The sequence below is a fragment of the Pongo abelii genome, chromosome 4 (assembly GCF_028885655.2).
Source record: "Pongo abelii isolate AG06213 chromosome 4, NHGRI_mPonAbe1-v2.0_pri, whole genome shotgun sequence".
NCBI lineage: Eukaryota > Metazoa > Chordata > Mammalia > Primates > Hominidae > Pongo > Pongo abelii.
The window spans coordinates 14,872,775-14,890,687 of record NC_071989.2 but is presented as its reverse complement, the minus strand read 5'-3'; the positions used below and the strand labels follow the sequence as shown (position 1 = coordinate 14,890,687).

At 46.1% G+C, this 17,913-nt stretch overlaps 1 protein-coding gene across 6 annotated transcripts in view; it reads right to left on the bottom strand.

Annotated features, from left to right (window-relative positions):
• Positions 1 to 10,987: 10,987 nt before the first annotated feature.
• TRIO (trio Rho guanine nucleotide exchange factor) overlaps positions 10,988 to 17,913 on the bottom strand; it is a 370,719-nt gene continuing 363,793 nt past the window's right edge. For 5 of the 6 annotated variants that reach the window (XM_024247673.3, XM_063724056.1, XM_063724058.1 and 2 more), the window contains exons 55-57: positions 16,572 to 16,772; positions 13,930 to 14,068; positions 10,988 to 13,310 (exon numbers count right to left, since the gene is read on the bottom strand). In XM_024247673.3, the coding sequence (XP_024103441.2) occupies positions 12,768 to 13,310; positions 13,930 to 14,068; positions 16,572 to 16,772 (883 nt within the window). In that variant the 3' untranslated portion in view covers positions 10,988 to 12,767. The remainder of the gene's footprint in view (positions 13,311 to 13,929; positions 14,069 to 16,571; positions 16,773 to 17,913) is intronic. The other variant, XM_063724059.1, reaches the window with a different exon arrangement.

Genomic DNA, 17,913 nt, shown 5'->3' with positions numbered 1-17,913 from the left:
TCCACGGCAACTAATGCAAATACAAAGGCACCAGACCAGCTGAGGTCACCTAGGGAAGGAGCTCATGTTGTTAGAGAAGGCGACCAAGGGTTTTGGCCTAAGGAAGTCCCAAGGGAGAAGAGGTCTCAAAGAAAAATAGAGTGCTCCAGAGAAATACCGGAAAGTGAATCAACACATGCACAGTTGCAGTTCTTTTTTTGTTTTTGTTTTTTGTTTTTTTTTTTTTTGAGACAGAGTTCCACTCTATTGCCTAGGCTGGAGTGCAGTGGTACAATCTCGGCTCACGGCAACCTCTGCCTCCTAGGTTCAAGTGATTCTCGTGCCTCAGCCTCCAAGTAGCTGGGATTACAAGCACCCGCCACCATGCCCAGCTAATTTATATATTTTCAGTAGAGATGGGGTTTCACCATGTTGGCCAGGCTGGTCTCAAATTCCTGACCTCAGGTGATCCGCCTGCCTCAGCCTCCCAAAGTGCTGGGATGACAGGCATAAGCCACCACGCCCAGTCACACCTGCACAGTTCTAAGGCCTCCTCTCATGTCTGTTTCCTATTTTGTGCATTTGGCCATAAAATTGAGAAAGGAAATCAAGGAATACCGACCTTCTCACGCCTTTGGATTACCCACTGTGATAAGTGCTTGGGAGAGAGCTTAGTGCTGGAGGTAATTTTCATGTTTGCAAAAAGTGATACTTTGCAGCTTTTCTCTTTTGGTGTAAACATTTAAAAATAAATATGGAAACCAGGTCATTAGCATATCTTAACAATCCAGCATTGTAAGCAATTCTCAAATTATCAACAGGGCGTGTCTCGGAAGCCTGTTTTAATGTCACTTGTTCTGATACACATTTCCTGTAGATGCACATTAATAGAAGATAAATGTAGTCATGAAGACCAGTGGAACAGAATAGAGAGCCCAGAAATAAAGCCACACACCTACAACCATCTGATCTTTGACAAAAATGACAAAAACAAGCAATGGGGAAGGACTCCCTATTCAATAAATGGTGCTGGGATAACAGGCTCACCATATGCAGAAGATTGAAACTGGACCCCTTCCTTATAGCATATACAAAAATTAACTCAAGATGGATTTAAGACCCAAATGTAAAACCTAAAACTATAAAAACTCTGGGAGACAACCTAGAAAACGCCATTCTGATCACAGGAACTGGCAAAGATTTCATGACAAAGATGTCAAAAGCAATGGCAACAAAAGCAAAAACTGACAAATGGGATTTAATTAAACTAGAGTTTCTGCACAGCAAAAGAAACTATCAGCAGAGTAAACAGACAACCTACACAATAGAAGAAAATATTTGCAAACCATACAAATATTTGCAAACTGTGCTAATATATAGTAGACCTGGCAAAGGTCTAATAAATATCCAGAATCTATAAGGAAATTAAACAAATGTACAAACCAAAACCAAACAACCTCATTAAAAAGTGGGCAAAGGACATGAACACTTTTCAAAAGAAGGCATATATGCGGCCAAGAAGCATATGAAAAAATGCTCAATATCACTAATCATTAGAGAAATGCAAATTAAAACCACAATGAGATACTATCTCACACCAGTCAGAATAGCTATTATTAAAAAGTCAATAAATAGGCCGGGCACAGTGGCTCATGCTTGTAATCCCAGCACTTTGGGAGGCCGAGGTGGGCGGATTGCCTGAGGTCAGGAGTTCGAGACCAGCCTGGCCAACACGGTGAAACCCCATCTCTACTAAAAATACAAAAATTAGCTGGGTGTGGTGGCGCATGCCAATAGTCCCAGCTACTCAGGAGGCTGAGGCAGGAGAATCACTTCAACCCAGGAAGTGGAGGTTGCAGGGAGCTGAGATCGCACCACTGCATTCCAGCCTGGGCGACAGAGTGAGACTCTGTCTCAAAAAAAAAAAAAAGTCAATAAATAACAGGTGCCAGTGAGGTTGTGGAGACAAGGGAACATTTATACACTGTTGGTGGGGGTGTACATTAGCCTAAATTAGTTCAAACACTGTGGAAAGCAGTTTGGCGATTCCTCAAATAACTAAAAAACAGAACTACCACTCAACGCAGCAACCCCATTTACTGGGTGTTTACCCAGAGGAATAGAAATTGTTCTACCATTAAGACACATGCACGTGAATGTTCACTCCAGCACTATTCACAATAGCAAAGACATGGACTCAACCTAAATGACCACCAATGACAGATTGGATAAAGATAATATGGTACATATATACCATGGAATACTATGCAGCCATAAAAAAGAATGAATTGGATAAAGACAATATGGTACATATATACCATGGAATACTATGCAGCCATAAAAAAGAATGAGATCGTGTCTTTTGCAGGAAGGTGGGTGGAGCTGGAGGCCATATTCTTTGCAAACTAACCCAGGAACAGAAAACCAAATACTGCATGTTCTCACTTATAAGCAGGAGCAAAATAATGAGAACCAATGGGCACAAAGAGGGAATTTGAACAGACACTGGGGCCTACTTGAGGGAGAAGGGTGGGAGGAAGGAGAGGATGAGGAAAAATAACTATTGGGTACTATGCTTGGTATCTGGGAGGCGAAATGGTCTGTACAACAAACCCCACCTGACATGAGTTTGCCTGTATTAACGAACCTGCATATGAATTCCTGAACCTAAAATAAAAGTTTAAAAAATGTAATGATAAAGAAATGGATGGATTGGATAAAGCTGAGTGAAAGAGGTTTCTAACCTTCAAAAATGGAGCAGAGAGGCATATGTTTTCTATTAAATATGCAGTAATTATAAACGAGGCAACTAGTTTTAAAGCCTCTACTCTTCTTGGACTTTCACAAGAGACTTTGCCTTGCAAACTGTTTAACTTTGCTAGAGCAGGAAAATGCTCTGGGAATCTCAGCAGTCCCGAACGCAAGCCCCTGAACTTCAATAGGATGGCGGACACGTCCTGAAAGAGAAACCCTGGTACAATTTTTGAATTGTAAATAAGAAATGGCCAATGGAGAAAGATATTCGTGGAAGCAAATGTTCTGTTGCTTCGAATTACATGAGAATTATGCTGTCCTCTGCCACCATTTGCTGTTGCCAGAGCAATTGACACCTGGACCTAACCTGAGCTCACTGCCTGGAAAGCCTGCTCTTTGCTTTTTTCGTTTTTTTCAGAACTTCTGTTAGACAATTCATTGAATCCCCTCTTTCAGAAGTTATTTGGGTCCATTCTTTTCCCCTCTGTCCTTTGCATCCCCTCTGATCCTGCCTCGTGGACCGCTCTGCAATGAGTGGCTAGGGCCTGCCCAGGCCACTGGCTCTTGGTAGCCTGGCCAGTCTCTTACTTACCATCTGTCATCAGTTACCTTTTTCTGGATATTCTGGTTCGGTTACTGTGGAATAGTAGAAGAATATTACTACTGGTAGTTAAGTAAGACATCGGCAAGAAATGAATCTGCAGAAAATGTACAAGACAGTGAAATGTGCAAAGAGCTTACGTTCTGACAGTTATTGGTTGTGTAGTTTCCCCCTTTCTATAACTGATACAATTGATCCCTTTTGAAAATAAGATCAAGCAGTTGTTTTTTACCTATCTCAGGAAACCAACATCACATAATCCTAAAACTAGCAAATAGAAAAAGAAGCACCGATACTGGATTTCTGCTTCTGGGAAATGGAGTAGACATATTCTCTCCTATTCCTCCCACTATCTACAGGAAACCGCTCGATGTTACCTATGAAACAAACAAGAAGACTCTGCAAGGTGAAGACAGCCGATCCGTGTGGGGCTTCAGGGACGAGGAATCCCAAGGATGGTGGGTTCCCCGGGATTTCTTTTTGCCTCATGTATCCCAGACATGGAGCCAAAGAAGCCAGCAATGTGGAAATGCCATAGCTGCAGACAAAAAAGGTCCCAACAAAACCTTGCTCTCTTCAGACAAGGGCACAGGAAAGGGGCAGCCTGCAGGACAGAAAACCTTTAGACAATAACTGCTCTTCTCCAGCCACTCATCACAGAAAAAACAGTGGCTCCCATCCTCACCCCGCCAGCAAAGATTAGTGCAGAGCCCGGACTTCCACCCTCACCCAGCTGTAATGGGGCACCTCTGCCAACGTGGTGTTAGAGAAGCCCAAATAGGGGGAAGCAGAACTTTCATCTCTGCTGAACAGTAACAAGACTCTCCATCCCCTTTGTTATTGGAGGGATCATAGTTTCAGAAAGGACGAGCTGATCTTTCTCTTTCTGCATGTAGTAAGCTATAAAGATTCCTCTGGGAGGGGTACTGTCACCATGCCAGAGCAAGAAAATAGCCCTTATCAATAGAGGCTGGGAATTGGAAGCTGCAATGAACCTGAATAAACATACTTAATGAAGTAGCCGTTACCTTCCACCTATCTTATACCCACACCCCTCCACGTGTATCTCCTAGCGGCTCCCCTAGAAAATTTATTGCCTCTGCCAGATTTTCTTTTCGAGACAGGGTCTTGCTCTGTCACCCAGGCTGGAGTGCAGTGGTGCAATCCTAGCTCACCACAGCCTTCGAGATCCGCCACTGCACTCCAGCTCAGGTGACAGATCGAGACTCTATCTCAGGGAAAAAAAAAAAAAAAAAAGCCTGGGCATGGTGGCCACGCCTGAAATCCCAGCACTTTGGTATGCCAAGGTGGGCAGATTACCTGAGGTCAGGAGGTTAAGATAGCTTACTATAGCCTTGAGCACCTGGGCTCAAGTGATCCTCCCACCTCAGCCTCCCAAGTAGCTAGGCACAAGATGTGCCAACACACAGCTAATTTATATATATATTTTTAGAGATGGGGTCTCGCTATGTTGCTCAGGCTGGTCTCAAACTCCTGGCCTCAAGTCATCCTCTTGCCTCAACCTCCCAAAGTGCTGGACTTACAGGCATGAGTCATGATGCCCAGCCCAGATTTTCTTTATCCTGTCTGTCATTTCTTCTCAAATTTATCATTCTTTGTCTAAAAAGTATAAAAGCATCTTGCTTTGGCCATATCTTTGGACTTAATTCTCTTGCAAAGGTCCTCACATATATGTAAAAAAAATAAAATTTGTATACTTTTGTCTTGTTAATCTTCCTGGTGTCAATGTGGTTTCCAGAGCCAGCTGAAGAGTTCACTAACAGCTAAAAGGAGAGGGAGGATTGGAGGTAATCTCTGCCTCCCCTACAACTGTCAGAATTTTATACCCAGCAAAATATATCCTTCAAAAATGAAGGGGGAGTCAAGATGCTCTCAGAGGAAGGAACACTAAGAGAATTTGTTGCCAGGAGGACTGCCTTAAAAGAATGACTAGAGTAAGTTCTCTAATTAGAAAGGAAAGGATAAAGGAATCAATCTCAGAAAATCAGGACGAGAGAACAATGGAAAGAGGAAATGTATGGGTAAATATATTTTCTTTTTCCTCTTTAGTTTTCTAAATTAAGTTTGATGGTTAAGGTGAAAACATACAACATTGTGTGATGTGTTTCTAAATGTATGTGGAGAAAATACAAATGCTCCTCAACTTATGATGGGGTTACATCCCGGTAAACACCATAAGTCAAAAACATTATAAGTTGAAAATGCATTTAATGCTCCAGTAAACCCATTGCAAAGTCAAAAAATACTAAGTTGGCCGGGTGCGGTGGCTCATGCCTGTAATCCCAGCACTTTGGGAGGCCACGGTGGGAGGATCACCTGAGGTCAGGAGTTTGAGACCAGCCTGGCTAAAATGGTGAAACCCTGTTTCACTAAAAATACAAAAAAATTAGCTGGGCGTGGTGGTGCACACCTTTAATCCCAGCTACTGGGGAGGCTAAGGCATGAGAATCACTTGAACCCAGGAGGCAGAGGCTGAGTGAGCTTAGATAGTGCCACTGCACTCCAGCCTGGGTGACAAGAGCGAGACTCTATCTCTAAAAAAAAAAAAAAAAAAAAGAAAAGAAAAAGAAAAAGGAAAATCCAAAAGAATCTACAAAAAATACTCAGAACTAGTAATTCAGTTCAGCAAATATGTGGGATAAGAGATGAGCATTCAAAAATCAACTGTATTCTGTATTTCTATATAGTAGCAATAAATGCATGAACACCAAAATTCAAAATAAATATTTATAATTGTTTAAAAGAAGTACTTAGGCATAATTCTAATAAAACATATACAATATATTAACTTGTAGAACTACTGATGAAAGAAATCAAAGGAAATATGAATAAATGGAGACATACCACATTCATGGATTGGAAGAGTCAACATAGTAAAGATGTCAGGTCTCCCCAGACGGCTACACAGATTTAATGCAATGCATATAAAAATCTCAGAAAGATATTTTGTAGATATAAACAAGGCTATTGTAAACTTTATAAAGGCAAAGGAACTAGATTAGCAGAAACAATTTTGAAAAAAAATAAAGTGGGGGGATGTCTACTTGCTTTCAAGACTTACTATATAGCTACAGTAATCAAGACTGTGTGTGTGATATTGGTGGAGGGATAAATAGATCAATGGAACAGAGTAGAGAACCCAAGAATAGGCCTACATAAATAGTCCCAGCTGATTTTTGACAAAATAAAAAAAAGGAAGCTTTTTTTTTTTTTTTTTTGAGATGGAGTCTTGCTCTGTCACTCAGGCTGGAGTGCAGTGGCACACTCTCGGCTCACTGCAACCTCCACCTCCCCGGTTCAAGCGATTCTCCTGCCTCAGCCTCCCACGTAGCTGGGACTACAGGCATGCACCACCATGGCCGGCTAATTTTTTGTATTTTTAGTAGAGATGGGGTTTTACCGTGTTAGCCAGGATGGTCTCAATCTCCTGACTTCATGACCTGCCCACCTTGGCTTCCCAAAGTGCTGGGATTACAGGCGTGAGCCACCGCAGCCAGCCAAAAGGAAGCCTTTTTAAAACCAATGGTGCTGTAACAATTGGACATCCATATGCAAACAACAACAAAACCTGCAGCCTAAACCATACACTTTATATAAAAATAGCTCAAAATGAATCATAAAGTGTAAAACGTGAAACTTAAAAACTGTTAGGAAAAGAAGCTTAGGGAAACAATCTTAAATATAGAACTAGGTAGAGTTCTTAGACTTGACACCAAAAGCTTGATCTGTAAAAGGCAAAAGTATTAAATCGGACTTCATCAAAATTTTTCTCTGTGAAAGATCCTGTTAAGATGAAGAAAAGACACACTACAGAGTAGAAGAGAACATCTGCAAACCATATCTCTGACAAAGGACCAGTATCTAGAATATGTAACAAACGCTCAGAACTCAACAAGTAAAAACCAAACAATCCAACAAGAAAATGGGCCAAAGATGTGATGAGACATTTCAGGGAAGAGAATATAAAGATGTGCATATAAGCACATGAAAAGAGATTCAACATCATTGGCCAACAGGGAAATACAAATTAAAACCACAATAAGATATCACTTCATGCTTGTCAGTTTGGCCACATTAAAAAAGTGACACCACCAAATGCTGGTAAGGAGACAAAGAAACTGGATTACTCATACGTTGCTGGTGGGAATGTGAAATGGTACAGTCTAGAACAGGGGTCCCCAACCCCAGGCCGTGGACCAGTACTGATCCGTAAAAATTACTGGTCTGCAGTCTGTTAGGAACGAGGCCACACAGCACGAGGGGAATGGCAGGCGATGAGCGAAACTTCTGTATTTACAGCCACTCCCTATTGCTTGTATTACTGCCTGAGCTCCGCTTCCTGTCAGATCAGCCTGGGTGTTAGAATCTCATAGGAATGCAAACCCTATCGTGAACTGTGTATGCGAGGGATCCAGGTTGCACACTCATGAGAATCTAATGCCTGATAATGTGAGGTGGGACAGTTTCATCCCGAAACCATCTCCCACACCTTCCCCATCCATGGAAAAACTGTCTTCCACAAAACTGGTCCCTGGCGCCAAAAAGGTTGAGGACCACGCGTCTAGAAAACAGTTTGGCAGCACCTTAAAAAATGTAATATGTGACTACAATATGATTTTCCAATTGTCTTATCCCAGAGAAATGAAAACTTATGTTCATATGAAAGTCTGTACAATGAATGTTCATGCAAACTATTTCTTAACAACCCACAGGCAAAAAAAACCTCAGATGTCCTTCAATGGGTGAATGGTTCCGTTGTGGCACATCCACACTATGAACTACTACTCAGTAATAAAAAGAAAAGAAAAACTCTTGATACAACAATCTGGATTAATTTCGAGATAATGATGCTCATAGAAAACACCTATTTCAAAAGGCTACATACTGTATGATTTCGTTTAAATAACATTCTCAACATGCCAAAGTTATAGAAATGGAGCACATGTAACTGGTTGGCAGGGGTTAAAGAAGGGTGTGGTGGCAGAAGGGAAGTTAAGTGTGGCCATAAAAGGGCAACAGGAGGGTCCTGGTAGTTGTGGAAATATTCTGCATCTTCGTGGTGTTAATGTCAGTATCCTGGCTCTGATAATGTATGATCGTGTATGTTATCACAGGTAAAGGGTACATTTCTTTTGTTTTTTTGAGACAGAGTTTTGCTCTTCTTGCCCAGGCTGGAGTGCAGTGGTGCGATCTCGGCTCACTGCAACCTCCGCCTCCCGGGTTCAAGCAATTCTCCTGCCTCAGCCCCCCAAGTAGCTGGAATTACAGGCATGCGCCACCACGCCCGGCTAATTTTTTGTGTTTTTAGTAGAGACAGAGTTTCTCCATGTTGGTCAGGCTGGTCTTGAACTCCTAACCTCAGGTGATCTGCCTACCTCGGCCTCCCAAAGTGCTGGGATTACAGGCGTGAGCCACTGCACCCAGCCTAAGGGTACATTTCATAACAATTGGATGTGAATCTACAATGGCCTCAAAATAAAAGGTACAACCTACTTTAAAAAAGTATGTAATATATGATTTTTACTTAAAAGGCAAACATATCTATGAATGATAGAAATCAGAACAGTAATTGCCTTGGGAGGGAGAGATTGGGAAGGGGTGAGACAGACCTTCCTGGGGGGGATAATGGATAACAGAAATGTTCTATAGTTTGCTTCGGGTGGTGGTCACAGGTATATACGTGTATAAAAATTTATCGACTTGTGTAGTTTATTTTCTGTAAGTTAAATCTCACATAAATAAATATAATATGGCTAGGCATGGTGGCTCACGCCTGTAATCCCAGCACTTTGGGACGCTGAGGCGGGCGGATCACGAGGTCAGGAGATCGAGACCATCCTGGCTACAGTGAAACCCTATCTCTACTAAAAAGAAAAAAATACAAAAAATTAGCTGGGCGTGGTGGCGGGCACCTGGAGTCCCAGCTACTCGGGAGGCTGAGGCAGAAGAATGGCATGAACCCAGGAGGCGGAGCTTGCAGGGAGCCGAGATCATGCCACTGCACTCCAGCCTGGGTGACAGAGCGAGACTCCATCTTAAAAAAAAAAAAAAAAAAGTATATATATATATGTATGTATATATATGTATATATATGTATATCTGTATATAAGTATGTATATATGTATATATGTATGTATATATGTATATATGTGTATATATGTATATATGTGTGTGTGTATATATATATATGTATATATCTATGTATAAATGGAGAATCGATCAGTTCCAAGAATTACTCCTTTCTCTACAATTGTCTCAAAAATGTACAGGAGAAAGATCTTTCCTTCTAGTGGTCTAAGATGGTCTAATATTTGTAGATATAAACAAGGCTATTCCAAAATTCATAAAGGCAAGGAACTAGATTAGCAGAAACAATTTGGAAAAAAAAAATAAAACGGGGGGATGACTACTTGCTTTCAAGACTTATGTTATAGCTACAGTAATCAAAGACCTAATGTAATCTAATAGATTATTGCTTACTCTAAGATGAGGTTCATAATTCTGCTAAAACACTGATTTCCCTGACTTGTTAGGGCTAAAGAAAATCCGAGTATTTAAAATATTAGAATAACTTGCAGAATGTAGAACATCTTGGTATCTGAGAAAAAAAAATCTAATGATCACGACAGATCAAACATCTGAGGCTCTTTCACTGGGCACAGTGAGTTCTGATAATCTTACAGGCAGAACCACTCCATTCAGCAAGTGTCCCATTTAAAGGACACCACCACGTAGCCCTCGCCTCCTTCGTGTTGCTCAGGTGTGGCACTGTGGTGGGCCAGGCAACTCCCCCGGGGCAGGATGCTGTGCTGGGCAGGTAGATTAGAACCAACCTTGAATTTCCGCGCCCTCCAGAGCCCACCAAGCCATGGGTACCGCTGGGACTTGGGCGGGCACACACCAAAGGGAGTTAGCTTCCCATGTCCTGACTTAGAGACTGCACAAGTGTCCTTTCACGTCAGCCTTCTATTCAGCACTTCAGCAAACAGATGAGAAAGAATATCTGTTCCTGATGGTATGTTGAACAATGAAAGTCATCAGCCCAGAAGGAAAGCCAGAAAGAATCAAGAGACAAGATACGGTCATTGGAAAAAATAAGCTACTGTGAGCAGGGTGGCAGAGCTGTGGAAGCCACCTGGCTGCAAGTGCCCCTGGACTGGGTGGGCCCAGGGCCGAGGCCGAGGCCGAGGCAGGGCCACCACTGGGGAGTCTTCTCCCAGGTGCAGGATCTTTGGCTTATTCTTAACCAAATGAAACTGTTTCATTTTCTTCAATCTATCTGGACATTACCTTTGCTTTTCTGAGGCCAGGATGAACGAGCTTTTCCCTCGCTCTAATTCTATGTTCATCAGGCAACAGGGTGCCTTAGCTATTCTAACCAGGACAAGCTACAGCCTCGCTGTGCACAGTCAGTCGACATTCTGGCACATACCAGGGTCTCGAGTGTGGTGTCTGTGAACCAGTCTGCAGGAAGCTGAGCAACTCCCATTTCTGAGTGTGTACAGAGGGTTCTCAATCCAGTACATTCTGCCACCCCCCACCCACGAGAAGTCTCTGCATCAGTCTCTCCCTCAGCCATCTGTCTTCCCGATTCAACAGTGACCAATTTAAATAAAAAGCCTAACACAAAAATCAGGCAAATATGTTTAATTTTTTAAAATAACTGATGGCAAAATAAAATATTTACATCACATCATACTGTGTAAACATGTAAGGTCTCTGTACAAAGAAATATACATGCAAAATAATGTAAAAATTTAACTGAAATAATAAAAGAAACAATACACAAATAAAAATTATGAGGTTACGAATACACATCCAGTTTCGAATCCAATTTCTTTTAAAAAGTTTCTGTACAATTTTACAAGAAGAAACAAACAAAAACCCAACAAAAGAATAAATAAAATACATTGGAAGCTGCAAAACTTAACTACGCCAGTTTATGGCTCAAGACCCAGGTGTCTGGCTGGCTTGGGAAGCGGGCTGGTCTCTTTTGTAGTGCAGTTCACACAAGAAAGATAAAAAGACATCCAGAAAACTTCGAGGGTGCCCAGAAACCCAGCCTCCTTGAGTTGAAAGGACTCCCCACACCAGTGCGAATGCTGCCACAGTGACTCGGGCATTGGGTACCAGCTGCAGGGCGGCCAGTGCTTAATCGGCTTTTATTTCTTACCAAAAGCTCAAAACCCAGCCAATTTTTATACAGAAAGTTGAACGTCAAAAAGTCTAAAAAGTAGTAAATGTCCAGACTGATTTTGGGGAAAAAAATAATACTTTGGCATTCTGAATAATAGCATAATAAATTTTAAAACATTACCCTATTATCCAGTTTTATATTCAGAGTATGAAATCACTTTTTACAGTCCTCAAAACCAACAAATTTCACGAAAAGTCTCCTTGAACCGATGGCACAGGGCTACGACCCTACCCACCCACCCGCCAACCCCAACACACACACAAAACCATAAAGCTCACCATACGAAGTATGTGCTTTTTCTATATATTTATTACAGGTACAACAGAGGTCTTCATAAATAGTTGCATAAAATGTTAAAGCCACAACATTGCACATGATATGAAGTAAAACCAAAAAACCCCCAATGAGTGCATTTACAGTATTTTCATCTGACTGTGTACTGCTCAACAATCTGATTTGACGGCTTGGGGCAGGAACAGGGGGAGGGGCAGTGGGGCAGGACCCAACCTGATGTCTTCATTTGATGGGCAGACCCTCGGACCCCCAGAGGAAGCCCCAGGCGGTGGGTTGGGGGTGGGTAGGGGAGGCAGGTGGGAAAATGACAGACCGAAGGCAGGAACAGTCTTATATACAAGTAAGGCCTACATTTCATCAGAGCAAAACGATTCATTCTATTTTATGCAAAAGTTTGAGGTTGAATGCACGTTTCAGAAGCCACGTCTGGCGTGAGATGCACACAGACGAGGCGCCTGGAAGCTCAGAGCCGAGTGGACTCTGAGCCCTAGACAAGGCCGTGGGAGTGGCCGCCACCTGGGTGCGTCTTCCCCAGAGACGCACAGTATCTTTGTTCGTTAACACCAGTGGTTGAACATAGGCATTTTGTTTCCTTGAATAAATCTTGAAAACGTTAAATTTGCAAAATTCTATTCATGTTTGTTTAAAAAAGTATCTTATTTTTTTGCAGAAACCTGAATAAAATACTGTGATACAGCAATGCGACCTCTGCCTTGGGCAGAGTGTAAGTGACGGTCCTCCACCCCAGCGCAGCTTGCAGCTCTGTGTCCAAGCACTGCTGAGCACAGCTCACTTGGAATGCAATTTCACACGATGAACATACCGGCAGCTGATCAGTTATGTTTGCTTGTTTTCTCTTGAAAATTCAGATTAACAGCTGATTGGCAGGTGAAAGAGAATGAGAAGGAACTTCTGGATAGGTCAAACTCTAGGCAGAAGCCTGCTCTGCAGAAAGTTTTTAATGCTACGGATAGGTCGAACATCATTCTGGTGTTTGCGCCGCTCAATGAAGGAAGTCAGTCTGGACGTGTCGAGGACGCCCGTGCTTCTGCCATTGCCCGCCTGCAGCCACTGCTCCTGGAGGGCCAGCGCAGCCGAGGGACGCTTGGCGGGGTCCTCCTGCAGGAGGAAGCACACGAACTCCTTGGCCTTCTGGCTCACTCCTTTAAAGTAGTCATCTGGGAAGCTAAAGTCTAAGCGGCAAATGTTCAGGCAGGTCTCTTCCACACTGTCGTCCAGGAAGGGGGACACGCCACTAAGAAGTACGTATGTGAGCACTCCAACACTCCATGTATCCGAGGTCAGGGAGACAGGGTTCCCGAGGATGATTTCAGGGGCTGCGAATTCAGGGTTCCCCAGTAACTGGTGGATGTAGTAGGTCGTGTTGAGCTGAACAGCATCTCCAAAGTCAGCCAGTTTGATGGTTGGCTTGGCTAAACTCTCATCCACCAGGATATTCTCAGGCTGGAAGACAGAATACAACTGTCATTTTCAGACCATCCAATCTTGAGCTTACTCATGATGATGGGCGGGACTCTATGGTGAGGTAGAAGGAATCTATGATGTCAACTAGGACAAGCCATGCATGTGCAAAGCAGGCCGTACCACTCAGCTGGCAGCCCAGGGAGAGGAGGAAGAGATGACACATCAGAGCTGGGACCCAGATCCACGCACAGCAGCTCTCTCTGGAGAGCTAAGTGCCAAGCAGCCTAACGAAACCAGGCTGCTTTATGAAGCTGGGTATTCATTTTCCCTCCCAGCACCAAGGGGAATACTGTTTTTCCTGCCTAAGCTACCACTGCACCCGCCACACCCACTGGGCAAAACTCATGGGGACTTTCTGAAAGTCGCGGAAGGCTGGGAGGGCTCCGGCGTTTTACCCAGTGTGCTCCTGACAGTGTGCATCACTGAACGCAAATGCTTAGAAAGAGAGATTAGCAATCAGTGTCTGCGCTGCCCCACCCACCCTTTTTGTCCCTAGTCACTTGGGGGCTCCTGGCCTGGCTTCAGAGGGGGCTCTGTGTCCCGCATGGCCAAGCCGGCATGCTCGGACCCCCTTTTACCTGCCCAGGGCCTCACCAACCTTTAGGTCCAGGTGTGCTATCCTGCAGTTGTGCAGGTACCGGACAGCTTCCAGAACCTCCCCCAGGTGCGCCCTGATCTTCCCTTCGGTGAGGCTTCCCCATCGCACCACGCAGTCCAGGAGGCGACCCTGGTCAGCCCTACAGAGGTAGGAATGGGTGACTGTTATGAAGTGCTTTGCTTTCAAGATCTCTTCAGGCTAGTAAGAAGTAAACATGTCAGACCTGTCACCTGTTATGAATGTGTCATCAGGATCTCAGGGCTGTGCCTCTAAGGCATGACTAGACAAGGAGGGGGATTTTGTGAAGCTCTGTTGGGAAGATGTGAGTGGGGAACAGGGTGTCTCCATCTTAAGAGGGAAGCCAGGGGTAGAGCGGCACAGTCAAGGATCCAAACCCGCCTGTTGCGGGGGATGGCATGGCCTGGCTGCTGGCAGTGCCAGGTGCAGCAGGCATCCTGCGGTATCTGCTGAAGGAAGGCAAGTAGCTCATGCTTCTCGGAGCTGTAGTTTCCTCACCTGTAAAATGGGCCACGGGAAGACTCACCGAGATCAGGTAACCGCAGGCTGGGCAGGAGGTGACACACTGAGTGCTCAGTGTTGGACTCAGAAGGCTACCTCCTCTGAAATTACTGTCCATACTAAAAAAACACTTACCCAGCACTGCCAAGTGCCAGGGGCTCAACGCCTTCTAACAACTCATTTAATCCTTATGACTCTCTGCGAAGTGGGCCTTAGTGTACCCATTTGATACATGAGGAAACTCAGGCACAGAGAAAGCATGAAACTTTCCCAAGGTCCCACAGCTCCAGAGTGGAGAAGCCAGGATTGGACTGAGGTGGTCTGGCCCCCGCCTCTCTCAACACCGGCCTATGCTGCTCTCTTTGCAAAACAAGAATCTGTAGGAAGATCAGCTGCCTGTCTAGCAATGGGGAGTCGCCGGCGAGAACAGGAGTAATCTGTCAGGAAAATGGATCCTATTAATAGGATGGTGACCCAGAAATGACAGCTGAAAGCACTGAAATGTCAGTCCAGAAACGAAGGCCTTTAGGAGATTTGTGACAAGCACTCAAGCCACAGTCTTGTTAAAACTCCCCAGGGAAGGTGAGCAGTGGCCATTGGTCACCAGTGTCTGGAGCCAGAAAGGAGACCTCCCAGGTCCTGAGGCTCCCAGGCCAGGCCTAGGCTTGGACGTCAGCTTGGCTCTTCCACACACATCGCCCCATTTCGGCCCCACGACAACCCTCCGAAGCCAGTGTGACTTTTAAGGATACCAGGGTGAGAAATGAGCCGATGAGAGGGAGAGCGGGGACTGAGGCCAGGCGAGGCCAGTGGACCTCCTCTCCGTACACACTGCTCAGCCTCACTGCGCCCCACCGTCTGCCCTTCTGCCATGAGATGTGTTTTCTATTCTTCAGAGAGGGGCTGGAAGCACGTCCCCATGTTCTGGGGGAGGTTGTAGCTGTGCAGCCATGGGTGGGAGGCCTTCCTGAGACATCCACTGTCACCCACGGCACATGGGCTGCCCGAGGAAGCTGGTAAGGCTGCATGTGGGGCCATGTGGGACGCTGTGGCAGCCTTGCCCTAGGAAGGGTATGGGGAGGCATTTATAGTTTCTTTAAGAAAAAAATGACAATAACTACAACATCAGGTACAGGGCCTGGAGGGAGTTCCTGCCAGCGAGGGGCCCCGAGCTTGAGTCTGCTCCTACATGAACCTGTGGGGGCGCCCTGCTAATCCTATCCTTCCCACTGAAGAAGCTATGCAAACTTCCCAAACGGTGGCAAAAGGTTTTACCCTTCCCCGTGGAAAAGCAGCTGTAAATGCAAGTAAATGTATAAAATGACTCCCCCTAAAAAGGAGGAATTGACATTTTTCAAAGCTAAATGCACAGATGTTTGGAGCGGATGAATCCGTGGGGGTCGTCCCTGCCTTGTAGGAGGTTGGGCGGCATCCCTGGCCTCTGGCCGCTCCCTGCCGGACGCACCCTCAGCCTGAGCTCTCCTGACATTTCCATGAGAACCCACCCCTAGATGAGAACCGCTCCTGTGGGACACAGGTTTCAAACTCTTTTCTTTACATGACTGAATTATTTTCTGATCTTACACAGGAGCCCGGTAAGTACAACGGAGACCAGAGGGGCAGCTCTGGTTGGTGTGCCTGCGCCCCTCTGCGGAGGACATTCTGCGGGGAGGTGCGTCTTACCCTCCCATCCAACTGGCCTTCACTTGGCAGGAGGCCCGAGGGGCAGCGCTGATCTGGGGTGAGCTGGCCCTGCACAGGCTTGGGGTATCAAGTCAGCCTCCCACCACTAATCGGGGCTTGGGTTCAGCACCAGAGACAGCCTGGCCTCATGGGACCTTCAGAAATGGGGTGGGGGCGTCTCCGGGTTGGCTGAGCATGTCAGGTGTTCCACCCCAGCAGTGACTGCCCTTCATCTGGCAGCTGCCCCATGGAAGACCACACTGCTTTCTGCCATTACTGGAAGGCTCGAAAGCTGCAGGCTCTGACAGTGAAGATGTTTTTTAGTTCTGTAAATTCTAAAAACCCAGTTTCTATCCTTCTTAGAGAACAAACGGGAACAACAAAACTGCCTGAGGTGGAGGCAGAGGGCTGTGCAGAGGGCAGGCCAGGTGTGTACGCACATTTCTAAGACCAGGATGTAGCTGGTGGGGGTCTCAAAGGTGTCGAGGAGGCCGACAAGCAGGGGGTGCTGGAGGCTCTGCAGGATGCCAAGCTCATGGGTGACCTGGTCGCGCTTCATCAACTTCTTGTTCACAAACTTAGTGGCCACTGCTCGCTTGGTTCCTTTCTGATCACATTTCTTAACGACAGAGAATCTGCCCCTGTAAAATACGTCAGGGGGACCATTTGCAGAAGCTGCTGAGGTCTGGCACCGAAAAAGACTCTGTTATCCTAAATGGACCGGCTGTGTGGTGGCCCAGCCCTGTCCAGAGGCCCTGCAATCCCGGCCACTCCATGGAGGGGCTGTGGTGCCATGGCTGTCCCCCAAATCTGCCCTTGTCCCCGCAGCCATGCGGTTCTGCTGGTCCTTCCTCCCAGGCAGCCTTGGTCTCCTCATGTCGGTGGCTGCTTTCCCAGCACTGCGTGTGGTGGAAGTGACAGGGGAAGACCTCTGAGCCTCGGCCTTGCCAGGCGACTCCCTTCTGCTCCCCATGACGTGCAGAAGCCGGGATATCTGCTCACGCCTCCCATCGGCCACCTTTCCCTGCACGTTTGAAAGGGGCGTCTGCTGTGGTCACTGCCTCAGCCTCGCCCCTGTGGGTGTGAGTGTGGGGCAGGCACGAGGACCCTGGAGCTGCCCCGATGACCCACTCCTGGGGACTGGCCACACCTCAATGTGATCTGGACGAGGCCTTAGACCTCAGGTGGGGGCCTGGGCTGGGGGCCTGAGGTGGGTGAGTGCATTCTGCACACGTGAGGACCACAGACGCGCCTGTGGCGGGCAGACCGTGTGGTTAAAGGCCACGGCTTTGCCACGTCTCTCACTCGGAGGCGGGGGCTGTTCGTCCCCTTGAATCAGGGCTGCCTGGGGCTGGTTCTGGCCCACAGGATGTGGAGGACGTTGGTCGTTGATTTCTGAGGCTGGGCCTTCAGAGGCCTTGACGCTCCTGCTCCTGCTGTTCTGGGATGCCACTGCCCTCACGTGGAGGGGCCCAGGGTGAAAGTCGATGTAGAAAGAGGCCAGTGTCCCAGACAAGGCCTCTGACACCCATGGGGCATGGTGCACCAGCTGACCAGGCCAGGAGAGGCCAAAAGAATAACGGCCCCATCTGCCCGCTGCACTGGAAGAAGGCACACGTCACCACTGTCCTAAGACAGCATGTGCTGCTGTGACTTTTTATGCAGCCACAGACAGCTGACAGGGACAGCAACAGGAGCCACGTGACTAGTTACGGCCTCAGGAATGAACGCCAGAGGGTGCTGCTGGCTGGAGTTTCTGGGGGAGTTCTTACCAACGGACAA